Source organism: Onychomys torridus, chromosome 4, assembly GCF_903995425.1.
Source record: "Onychomys torridus chromosome 4, mOncTor1.1, whole genome shotgun sequence".
NCBI lineage: Eukaryota > Metazoa > Chordata > Mammalia > Rodentia > Cricetidae > Onychomys > Onychomys torridus.
The window spans coordinates 69,109,301-69,122,198 of NC_050446.1; the positions used below are offsets into that span (position 1 = coordinate 69,109,301).

The 12,898-nt window shown below is 43.4% G+C and overlaps 1 protein-coding gene across 1 annotated transcript in view; it reads right to left on the reverse strand.

Moving 5' to 3' along the window:
- The window catches only part of Agbl2 (ATP/GTP binding protein like 2), a 51,839-nt gene that overhangs the window by 24,229 nt on the left and 14,712 nt on the right, over positions 1-12,898 (reverse strand). The window contains exons 9-11 of the mRNA XM_036183033.1: positions 9,492-9,645; positions 6,279-7,061; positions 4,448-4,604 (exon numbers count right to left, since the gene is read on the reverse strand). Coding sequence (XP_036038926.1) covers positions 4,448-4,604; positions 6,279-7,061; positions 9,492-9,645 — 1,094 coding nt within the window. The remainder of the gene's footprint in view (positions 1-4,447; positions 4,605-6,278; positions 7,062-9,491; positions 9,646-12,898) is intronic.

Below are 12,898 nucleotides of genomic sequence, written 5' to 3' on the forward strand. Positions count from 1 at the left end.
CAAATTTTGAGTAAACTAGATAATTTAAAAATAGAATCAAAAGGGATAGCACACCTTTCATTTAAACAAAGTCTGTCCAGACTAAAAATAGATTTTTATATATATATATTTTTTATCCCTCCCTTTTAACCCCTCCTTCCCCATCAGCCCCCCCCCCCCACTGCTAATTTTGAGAAATGTCAGAAGGTAGTGGTGGGTGAGGAGCTCTGTAGTCACCTCAGTTGGGGAGATGGGATGTTAACTAAATAGGCCTCACAGCATTTAACGTGGACTGTGATCTTTAAAAGAGAAAGATACAGATATTTTTATTTTCCAGCCTTATTTGCTCCTACCCCCAGAGCATCTTGCTAGACCAGGATCCCTAGAAATCTGGGGACATGGGCACACTTTGCCATTTCAGGTACTAGCCAGCTTTTCTAAGTCTTTTCTCGACATGTAATAAGTAATTTTTCAGCCTTCTTGCACCTTGTGAATGCTGGGGCTATAAGTGCGTTCTCCACGTGGGCTCTGTGACTTATTTTCTATCACGAAATGTGAACTCTCAGATCTAGGTTTTTTTCCAAATATGATTTTGGTTTGTCTGTGTCTTACCCCCATAATCTCTGCCCTCTGTGGTGTTAATCTTCTCAGTAGGAGTTCAGTACCCTCCTTTGCTTTTCATGCCCAGCTCAGCTCTTCGTCATCCTGCTCTGCTAAGGTTAACAAGAAGGTATCTTGCTGTCTAGCTCTGTGGAATCCAGGGGTTCTAGAGAGGTACCACAGGGCATTCCTCCTGAAAAGACTGAAGGAGCTAGAGATAATAGGGTTCTAATCCCAGTCCCAGTGCTCTGCTGGTGTAGTTCTGAGTTATAGTTATGATCCCATCTCAAGACAAAAAAGGGAGAAAAAAATGCTTCTCTTTGTAATAGGTTAAGAATAGCACTCATAAAACATTTCTCACACTGGTTTTGATTTTTGGCATGGGGGCGGGGTTCATGTACCCTAGGCTGGCTTCAAACTCACTAAGTAGCCAAGGATGACCTTGAAGTTCTGATTCTTCTGTCTCCACCTCCTGAGTGCTAGGATTACAGGTGTATAGTGCCATGTCCAGTTTATACAGTGCTCACACAAGCTGTGCAAGCATTCTATAACTGAATTACATCTCCAGCCTGGTCACATACAGCCTAATGGGATAAAATTTGAACTATCATTTTTCTAGACCCAATCTAATCTCTAATGGTGGTTATATTTGTGAATCTATTTATAATGGGGAAAAGCAACTTCTAAACTCATGTAAATTATCTATATTTTTCCAATGATCACACAGCTGTTAGTTAACTGTGAAGCTGTAAAATTATTTCACTAGTTTTGTGTTTTTAGCCTAAGATAGATTCACAGCGTCTCCTACCTTGGCCTCCAAAGTGATGGGATCATGGACATGTGTTACCAGCCCTGGATATTTATGATCTTGCGTGAAGACTCATATAACATTAACATTTTTGTATGTGGGGTGCGCATGTGAATCAGAGTGTGTGTACATGCACACATGTAGAGGTCAGAGGTCAACCTTGGGTGCCTTTTTCAGGAGCCATTCACTTTTGTTTTGAGACAGGATCTCTCCTGAGCCTGGGACTGCTGTATGGGCTAGGCAGCTATCTAGCCCCGGGGATCCATCTATCTCTTCAGCACTGGGATTACAAGTGATCACTACCATGCCCAGCTATTCATGGGTTCTGGAACCAGATTCAGGTCCCCCCTAGCATAACAAGCATTTTACCAACTGAGCCATCTCCCCACTGACATTAACCCTGGACCCATCCTTGAAAGCCTTCCCCTGCTAAGTACAGAATTAAAGGTGACAGATAATCACCTCACTCAGGAAGAGTTTCAACTTTTAAAAATTGATTGCTGGGCAGTGGTGGCCCACCCCTTTAATCCCAGCACTCTGGAGGCAGAGGCAGGTGGATCTCTGCGTTTGAGACCAGCCTGATCTACAGAATGAGTTCCAAGGCTACATAAAGGAAACCCTGTCTCAAAAAACAAAACAAAACAAAATAAATAATAAATAAGTAAATGAATCTTGAGATGGTTTTGAGCTCAGTGGTGGGGCACATGCTTAGTATGCACAAGGCCTCGCGGGTACACACACACACACACACACACACACACACACACACACACCATTTTTTACTGAAATAATTTACACATGAAAAACTAATTCATTTAAATTACACAGTTACATAAACAATGTGCAACTCAGTCAGGCTTGGTGGTGCACGTTGTCATCCTGGTGCTTGAGGGGAAAATTTAAAATTTCAGCACATAATTCAGTGGTTTATCACATATACACAGCTGTACGGTGATATTTTATTTGTGCTAAAATGTGATTTTATTTGTATGTTAATAAAGTTACCTGGGGGCCAGAGCTAATAGCAAGCCATAGCAGAAGTCTGGCAATGGTAGCTAGCACATGCCCTTAATCTCTATCACATGACAAGCAGATATCTGCGTGTTCAAGGACACCACAGTATGGAGACAAACAACTTTAATCTCAATGCCAACCATAGAAGACCTAGAGGTCTATATAGACAGGCAGTGACAAGGAGGTCATGTGGTTGGGTTTACAACCAATGAGAAGGCAGAACAGAAAGTCAATAAAAAGACAGATACACAGGAAGTAGGTCTCTTTCTGAGGGGAAGGACGGCAGTGGCAGCTAAGGGTAAGAAGGCATTTGGTTTAAGTCTCAGCTCTTAGCTACTGCTCTGACCTCTTGGGCTTTTAACTCTGCATTTGGCTCTGTGTTTCTTATTTAATAAGACAGTTACATCTACACAGCTGTTCAGCTATCACCACAATCTGAGTGTGGAACATCTCTAAAACCACAGAAAGAAATCCACAGACTCGGGATGTAGCTAGTGCTAACGCACCTGCCCACCTTTACAAGTCCCAGGCTGATGCCAGCTCTACTGGTGGAAAAACTTAAACAAAAAGATACTCAATACTCATTAGGAGTTTCCTCCTATTCACTCACACCCTCACACCTGTTCGCTCGCATCCCCCACCCCACATCACCCATCCTGCCATCCCTGAACCACTTCTGGCTTTATAGATTTGCCACGGGCTGGCAAGATGGATCAGTGAGTAGAGGCACTTTATCACCAAGTCTGATGACCTGATTTTTCTCCCTGGGACCCACATGGTAGAAGGAGAGAACCAACTCCTGACAGTTGCCCTCTGACCTCCACCCATGTGCTGGGGCATTCTCTTACTGCCCTGTTCTGAAAACAAACAAACAAACAAACAAGTGTAGACTGGCCCTTTCTACAGATATTGCTCAATAGTTAGCACAAACAAGCCAGTGGCTGATCCCCAATATGGTGTGTGTGTGTGTGGGGGGGGAATGTCTTTTCTGAACATCGAATGCAATGGGATTGTACAGTAGTTCATTATCTGACTTCTTTCACTTAACACGATCAAGTGCATCTATGTCCTAGCATATCATCATTTAAAACTTACGTTATTGCAAGGAACACTTCACTATATGGATATTCCATACTTGATCCATTATCAAGTCATAGACCCAGAAATTCCTTACCTTGTTTTGTTTTTTGGCAGATCTTACTTTATAGCCATGGCTGGCCTGGAAGTTGCTATGCAGAATAAGCTGTCCTCAAAGGCACAGAGATCTGTCAGCTTCTAACCCCAGCGTGCTTGGACACTTCAGCAACATTTAAAAATATTTGAAAAACTCTTTTTTAAAAGCTGGGCATGGTGTTGGGTGCTTGTAATCCCAGTACTTGGGAGTCAGAGGCAGGGGGATCTCTGTGAGTTCAAGGACAGCCTGGTTGATAGAGTGAGTTCCAGGACAGCCAAGGCTACACAGAGAAACCCTGTTTCAAAAACAAACAAAAAAATATTTCTTTTAGATTTAAAATGTTTCTGTGTGTAAGTGTTTTGCAGGGATGGATATATGTGCGCTATGTGTGTGCCTGGTGCCCTCAGAGATCAGAAGAGGGCATCAGATTCCCCTAGAACTGGAGTTACCGATGGTTGTGGGCCACCGTGTGGGGGCTGGGCACTGGGTCCTCTGCCGCGACAAGTGCTCCTGCCCACTGAGCCCTCTCCCCAGTCCCCAGTCCAGCAATTCTTAAACCACACTTTAATTGTTTTATTTATTATTATTTTTTTGGCTTTTCGAGACAGGGTTTCTCTGTAGCTCTGGAGCCTGTCCCGGAACTCGCTCTGTAGCCCAGGCTGGCCTCAAACTCACAGAGATCCACCTGGCTCTGCCTCCCGAGTGCTGGGATCCAAGGTGTGCGCCACCACCGCCCAGCACACACTTTAATTCTTGACACCAAGGTTCCTGGGAACACTAAGGATAATAACTAAACACGATGAGCCAAATAAGACACTCCATCCAGGAAGCGTGCTTTGTTACTCAGTCAGGAACTTACGGCACATGCTTACCTTATCTGGTGCATTTTTGCTTAACATTAGAGGAAAGACTCGCTCATGAAGCCAGTGCTTCCGATTGTTGTTGTTACAGCCATACAGAAAGATATTGTTCTTCCGACTGTGCCCGTGGAGATCACAGTACAAGAGAACCTCTCTCTCTTCCAGAAGTCTAGTGAGGAAGTAACAAAGGATGCGTGGACTTCCAAACTCATAAGAGATTAAATCATTTCTCTACCTATGGTCACAGAATCAGTCAATAGTAAAACCAGTTCTCACGTGTTGGCCCAACCCTTCTCATATCTGTTCTCATAGGTGTGATTAGAAACTCTCATTCATAGCTTATCTGCTACATGTTCACCTCCCCTGGAATGGAAGCTCTTTTAAGATGGGTGCTATTTTTTTTTTTTTTTTGGGAAGCTGAGGATCGAACCCAGGGCCTTGTGCTTTCTAGGTAAGCAAGCGCTCTACCACTGAGCTAAGTCCCCAACCCTTCTTGAAGTTTTTAAACAGTTTTGGAACTCAATTTCCTTATTGCATGCAACCGTGGATATTGACCATCTGTAATCTCACAGGGTTAATGGGGAGATTAAAGGGCCAATGTGTGAAGTACTGAGCATGGTTTCTGATACTTCATACTTCAGCTCTCTTAGCTTCGTTATGATTACAGCTTTAGAAGATTAGTAAAACTCCCCTGGCCTTTTCCATCCAATCGCTTGACTTAAAAATGAAACAGGGCTGGGGATTTAGCTCAGTGGTAGAGCGCTTGCCTAGCAAGTGCAAGGCCCTGGGTTCGATCCTCAGCTCAAAAAAATAAAATAAAAAATAAAAAAATAAGAAACAACTGGCTGGGCATGGTAGAGCACATCTTCAATCCAGCACCCAGGAGGCAGAGGCAGGTGGAGCTCTGTGAGTTCAAGGCTAGCCTGGTCTGCAGAGCGAGTTCCAGGACAGCCAGGACTACACAGAAAAACCCTGTCTCAAAAGACCAAAAACCAAACCAAAACAAAAACAAAAAAACAAAATAAAAACTAAACAAAAAACAAAACAAAACAAAAAAAGAAAAGAAAAAAGGAAAAGCAAGAAGGAGCTGAGCCCAGCATGATGGCACAAGCCCAACAGAAGGAGGTAAATCTGGGTTTGAGGCCAGTCTGGTCTACAAAGTGAATTCCAGGCCAGACCTGCCATCAAAAGCAAACAGGAAATAACTGGGCTGGGGAGACAGCGGTGGAGCCATTGATAAAGTGCTTGTTACACACACACACAAGGCCCAGAGTTCAGATTCCCATGTCAACGCTGAGCATGGTGGTGAGTGTCTCAAACCTTAACGTGGAGAGGATGGCTGGAGACATACACAGACGGGGGTGTGAGAGCCAGCCAGTCCAACCGAAACCACAAAGCTCTAGGTTCAGTGAGAGAGTCGGTCTCAAAAAGTAAGATGAAATTGAGACTATAGTTCAGTGACGGAGTGCTTGCCTAGTGTGTGGTAAGCCTTAAATTCATGAAATGGTTGATATTGAAAGGATTAGCCCATTGGAGCATGTGGCTCCCTTCTCCCCAGTTCCCTCTGCCTTGCTAAAAACCATTCGATTACATTCCTAAAGCTAGCTACCAAGGTGGCTATCCAGGGTCCGAGACGGAGCCCCTGATGAGAGCGAGTCTCGTTCAGATCTGTTGATACAGGCCTCATTTTCTTTTAAAGATCTGAAGATTAACCCACAGTCCAAGACTCTCCAAAGCCAAACCAGACTCCTAAAGCAATAGACGAGACCTTCCTCCTCCTAGAGAAGAGTATCTGGCATTAAGGTTCACAGCATTCACAGAATTATCAACAAAGAGGTCTCACCTTTTGATCATATTCTTGGTGTACCAAATGCAAGGGAAAGAGTCCTTAAGAACGGTTTTATAATGTCTGTTCAAGTCCCTTCCAGCCAGTGAACACCGGTAATTCCCCACAATCACGCCATCTGGATTTAACATGGGAATCACCTTGAAGACAAAGATGTCCCTGAGGAGCTGGGCATCTGGGGAGTTGCTAAGGATGAAGTCCAAAAAGCCTCTCATGATCCAGGAGCCATTACTTTCTCCAGGGTGGACTCTGGCACTCAGCACCACGGCTTTCTTTGCAGCTGCCTCTTGAGGGGTCCTGGATGGGTTCGTGATGGTGAGCAAGTAGACAGTATTCCCTGCTAGACTCCGGCATAAAGCCCGGAGCTTGCAGTACTGAGACTGGATGGGGTTGTTCGCTATTGACAAGAGATAACATTGTAAGTCAGTGTAAGTGTACGGGTAAAAGTGTGCAAAGAAGCAAGTGTCCTGGTCGTGGGGAAACTGAATGGTCCAGGTGAGACAGTACAGGGGCTGCTGCCCGTCATCCATGTTGTTCTTATAGTACTTGATCTCGTGTCCTTCTCTCCTCCAGCCGATGTTGTGGGTGGTGGCATCCAGCTGAGAGTACATCAGAGGCTTCATCCCCACCGCATACAGGCTCTTGGGCTTTAGCAAGTTGACAATGGTGAAGCGGTAGGTGGCCTCTTTTCTGGTATTCTGAACTCTAAAGTAAAACCACTGGGTGTGTTTGTCTGTGTAGAGGTCGGTTCGCAAGGTGAGTTCATACTCATAGATACCTCTACAACGAAAAGAAAAGAAAAGGAACATCTCTACAGCCTCATCCCCTCCCCCTCAAAGCCAACGTGGGAAAGTATTGTTTTCTCCTTGTATAAATGGGTCCATCACAAGCTGCCTCTACAGCAGACACGTCTTCTCTAGTTCACCCACCTCTCCAAATCCCAGAATAAACTGGTGAAACTTGCAAAAAGAAACTTTGGGACTGAGAAGGAAGATCATAATTTCCAAGCCAGCCTGGACTATATAGTCTGAGTTATCTAGGCTTTTTGAAGTTAGGGAAGCCTTGTTTCAAAAATCAAGCAAATTTACTGTTGCATGGGATGTTTGGAGGTTCTGTTAACTTCTTGGTATCTTTCTAAAACGGCTCTGAAACACACTCAACAGCGCCCTCTTCCCGCTGCCTGCTAGCTATCCATCTTACAGATGAAATCACATTGTGAAAATGCCTGAACTTCAGTGTTCTTTTTTTCTGGTCATCAATTATTTGAAGATGAGAAGACATCTCTGGAGTATATTCACTTTGCTTAAAGGGAGCAAGATACTGGGGCTGGCAAGATTGCTCAGTGGGTAAGGGCACTTGCCATCAAGCCTGATGACCTGAGTTCATCCCAAGAACTCACATGGTGAGAACCAAAGGCAGCCAACTGTCCTCTGAGCTACACAGATGTGCACATACACACACATGCTTGCGTAGCATGCCACATGTGTGTCCTCTCCTCTCCAAAAGAGAAACGCTTTTTTAAAAAAGGGAGAAACTGGGCATAGTCATGCATACACATAATCCTAGCATTTGGAGCCTGAAGCAGGAGGACTGTGGAGTTAAGGCCGGTCTCAGAGGTATAGCAAATCCTGTCCCCAAAACCAAAGAAACAGAGATGGAAAATGAACTAACAAAAATAAATGTACATGGCAAGAAAAAAAAAAAAAGGATATCCATCCATGTGTACAATTAAGAAAATTGATATTAAAATAAGAAGTAGCCGGGTGGTGGTAGACTATGCCTTTAGTCCCAATACTTGAGGCCTGGTCTACAGAATGAGTTCCAGCACAGCTGGGGCTATACAGAGAAACCCCATCTTGGGGAGAGGGGAAAAGGAAAGAAATAAGAAGTGGTCAAACTTAATGGTAGGACATGTGCTTAGTACGTGCTAGGCTCTGGGTTGGATGAGTTACAATTTTCTCCGGATGTATTTATATGTATGACTGTTTTGCCTGAATGTATGTGAATGTACATGTGTGTACCTGGTGGCTACGAAGGTCAGAAGAGGGTGTCAGATCCCCTGGAACTGGAGCTGTGGACAGTTGTGAGCCACCAGCTGGGTCCTGGGAACTGAACTCAGGTCCTCTGCAAGAGCAACAAAGCTCATAACTGCTGAGCCATTGCTCCAGCCCTTGGGATCAATCTGGTTTTGTTTGTTTGGGGACAGGGTCTCTCTCTATAGCCCTGGAACTCACTAGGTAGACCAGGCCAGCCTCGAACTCACAAAGAACCATCTAAACTTCTATGCTTAAGAAAAACTCGGGTTGGGGATTTAGCTTAGTGGTAGAGCACTTGCCTGGCAAGCACAAGGCCCTGGGTTCGATCCTCAGCTCAAAGAAAACAGAAAAAAAAAAAAAAAGAAAAAGAAAAAGAAAAACTACTCCTCCTTCTGAAACTTGAGTAGGTGAGACTACAAATAAGCACATGCCACTGCCCAGCTTTCACAAATAAAAGGAGGTGTATATATTTAGATATTTATACTTATACATGTAATTTGTATGTATTACACGTGTGCATTTGGACATGTATATCAAACTGCTAATATTTCTTACATACAGGACTTTGTCTGTGGCATATATTTTTTTACTAATAAAAATGTTAAAATTTGCCGGGTGGTGGTGGTGCACTCCTTTAATCCCAGCACTCGGGAGGCAGAGGCAGGCGGATCTCTGTGAGTTCGAGGCCAGCCTGGTCTACAGAGTGAGATCCAGGACAGGCACCAAAGCTACACAGAGAAACCCTGTCTAGAAAAAAAAAGTTAAGTTTTACACAAAATGACATACTTATTGCTGTGTATATAAGCATGTGTGTGCCATGGCATCTGTATGGAGGCCATAGGCCACCTTTGTGGAGCTGGTTCTCTATTTCCACCTTTCCGTGGGGTCCAGAGATTGAACTCAGGCTGTCAGGCATGAAAAGCAAGTGACTTTACCCACTGAGCCATCCTGCTGGCCCACTGATACAACTTTTAAGTGAGCTCTTTTTTCTTTTGTAAGCAGAAGAAATAATTTAGTGTTCTATCCTGGGGAAAATTAGTCATGACTATTCCATTCTCTTCCGTCCCCTTAGTACGTTTTCTATCACCTCTCATTCCAAGTTCCTGAGGTCGTTCCTAAAGACACCCCTCAGCCACTCCAGTCCGCACCCTTTGGGCAAATCCTTGTCACTCACACTCTGACTGCTTTCTGCAGATTCCCACTCTCAAACCTTGACTCAAACAACAGAGTATTATCTTCTGGCCCTTGCAACGAAACAGCAAGTTCCTTGATAATTCCTCGTTTGCCTCCTATTCTGGAACTGGTAAAGTAGGCACCTTCTGTGGGCACTGCAGGTGAGAAAGATACCGTTAGGCTACGTCCCACTCAGAATTCACTCATTCAGCAAGTCTTTCCTGAGCCCCACTAACCATATAAATAGTCAATGGATTATTTGTTGTCCTTACTGGGACCCTTAATTTTATTGATGTTAGATGTTTTTGCATATAGTAGTGGTGCTTGAACACAGGGCCTCACCCTGCCAGGTCAGTGTTCTACCAATTAAACTCCCTCTCTAGCAGAGGCCCTTAATTTTCAACAGTGCGTCACTCTTAAGTTATTTATTTATTTATCTATTATTTTAATTTTTGTTGTTGTTTATTTGTTTTTCAAGACAGAGTTTCTCTGTGCAACAGCCCTGGCTGTCCTGGATCTCGCTTTGTAAACCAGGCTGGCCTCGAACTCACAGAGATCCACCTGCCTCTGCCATCACTGCCCTGGCACTCTGAAGTCCTTTAAATTGTTTAGAGCACATCCTTTGGCTTCAGGGCTTCCCTTGGTGTTGTACAATCCATGTAAGTCCTGGTTTTAAAGGATGTTGATAAAAACTGGAACTCTAGAGGAGGCAAAGGTAAGGGGACTGCCAGGCCATACAGCAAAACTATATCCAAACGTTAAAACCCAAACCACCAACCCTGACATCCTATGGATGAAATGGAACGAAATTAGGAACAGCGGTGTTCTGGCTGCTTCCTAAAGAGGATTTGAAAACATCTCGGCATGCAGTCTTATTCTACAAAACATTCAGTAGGACCTATTGATTTTTAAAAGATAATGGAAAAGACAATGTTTTGGAATATTCTTCCAGAATAAAATGAAGAAAGAAGTTTGAGAAGAATTGGCATGGGTAAGTTTGCCTAGAGGAGAATCAAAATGTAAGGAATTAGTAAAAATAAACGTTATGATGAGCATTTTATCCTTAAAACAAAGCTAGGGTGCTGCTCTGGCACAAGATGGGAGTTTGGCTCCCAGTGCCCACAAGAGGAGCACATAACTACCTGCAACTCTAGTTCCAGGGAATCCAGCAACCTCTTCCGGTCTCTAAGAACACTCCACTCACATACACACAGACCCATACCTACACACAGGTAGACATAACTAAAACTAAAAATCCTTTCAAAGAATGCTTGAGCATTATCCATTAACTTTTTTAAAGCACAAAACAAAGCTATAGCAGGAAGTGAAACTTCAGAACATTTGGGTGGGCCATCGAGATGGCTCAGTGGATAGGGAGGCTTGCCACCAAGCCAATGACTGGAGTCTGATCCCAAGGATCCGCTAGGTGACAGCAGAGTACCAATTTTTCTCCTCCCGAGACAGGGTTTCTCTGTGTAGTTTTGGTGCCTGTCCTGGATCTCATTCTGTACACCAGGCTGGCCTCGAACTCACAGAGATCCGGCTGGCTCTGCCTCCCGAGTGCGGAGATTAAAGGGTATGTGCCACCACCGCCCGGCTCCATCATAATTTTTTTTTTTTTTAAATTCTTTTGAGACAGAGTCTCTCTGTGTAGTTGTGGCTGGCCTGGAAGTGGTTACATAGACCAGGCTGGCCTCAACTCACAGAGATCTGCCTGCTCTACCCCTGTTGGTATTAAAGGCTTGTGCCACACCAGGCCTGACCTCTCGATTTTCTTTCGTTGTTTTTTTGAGCCGGGGTCTCATATGTTCAGGCTGGCTGGGACCTCCACATAGTGGAGGAGATGCTTGGGCTTCTGACCCTGCTTCTGCCTCCTCTGTGCTGTCTACTCTGTGCTGCGATGGAGCCCAGGGCTTGGGGACTGTTGAGCAAGCACTTTGCCACTGAGCTCTATTCCCAGGCCAGCATCTTCAAGTTTTGCAGTTCCTGTTGAAAGGCACTTAGATCTTCATAGTTTCAAAGATTTCTCTTTGTCCCACAGCACTGTTAGCATTGTGTCTTGAAGAACCTACTTTATCAGCTTTCTTTGATATTTTTGTTAACTCGATAAAAATTTATTTTCTCACTTATTTGTCAATGACTTTGTAATTAAAGCATTTTTAAATATATATAATATACCTCATAAAATTTGGAATTTCTTATGAAGATCATCACAATAGTAAGCAATTTTTACTATACTATCATCATATTTATTATATTTATATAAATGTTATAATATTCATTATATATTTCAGATGTTAACACACCAAGCCAAGATACTACTATCAAATATGTTGACCCTGGAGCATTAACCAAACAGCAGTGTTTGTAAGAAATCTGGCTTTTTTTAATTAACTAACTTTTTATTACACTCATGATATTAGTTACATTTGTGGTATTGATTGATTAGATTCCCAGTATTCATTCAATAATTATATTTATGTTATTCATTAATTACATCAATTATATCAATTTATTACATTCATGATAGTATGTCCTGATACTACTGTCCATTTGTGGGGTTTTTTGTTTGTTTGTTTGTTTTTTTACCAGAGCTGAGGATCGAACCCAGGGCCTTGTGCTTGCTAGGCAAGTGCTCTACTACTGAGCTAAATCCCCAACCCCCATTTGTGGGGTTTTTCCATCACACAAAACAGAGATTCTGTACTTAGTAAATCACTGCTCTATATTCCTTTCTTCTCTATCTTGAGATAATGGGAATCTGACATTTTTTTTTAAAGATTTATTTATTTATTATGTGTACAAAAGAGGTTACAGATGGTTGTGAGCCATCATGTGGGTGCTGGGAATTGAACTCAGGACCTCTGGAAGAGCAGACAGTGCTCTTAACCGCTGAGACATCTCTCCAGCCCGAATCTGACTTTTTTAAAATTGATTTTTTTATTCATTTGTATGTGCATGTTACATATGTGCAAGTACCCATGGAGACCAGAGGAGGGCGTTCAATTCTCTAGAGCTGGAGTTGAAGGAGGTTGTGAGCCACCCACTGCGGATGATGGCGGCCAAACTCAGGTCTTCTGGAAGAGCAGCAAGTGTTCTTACTGCCAAGCTATCTCTTTGGCCTCAAGGATATATACGTATTTAATCATCTAACCATATATATGCATGTATGTATGTGTGTATGTAGCCTTGGCTGGCCTTGAACTCACAGTGATCTGCTTGCCTCTGCTTCCTGAGTGCTGGGATTAAAAGTGCGCACCGCCACTCCCAGCCTCGGGGAACTGACTTTCATAACTGGTCCTTCTTATAACTTTTGCCCCCATATGCAATCTTGTCACTGTAGAGTTTGGATAACAGCCGGAGAATGAACTATAACAGGAAATATGCATGAAAAGACGTCATCAGGAG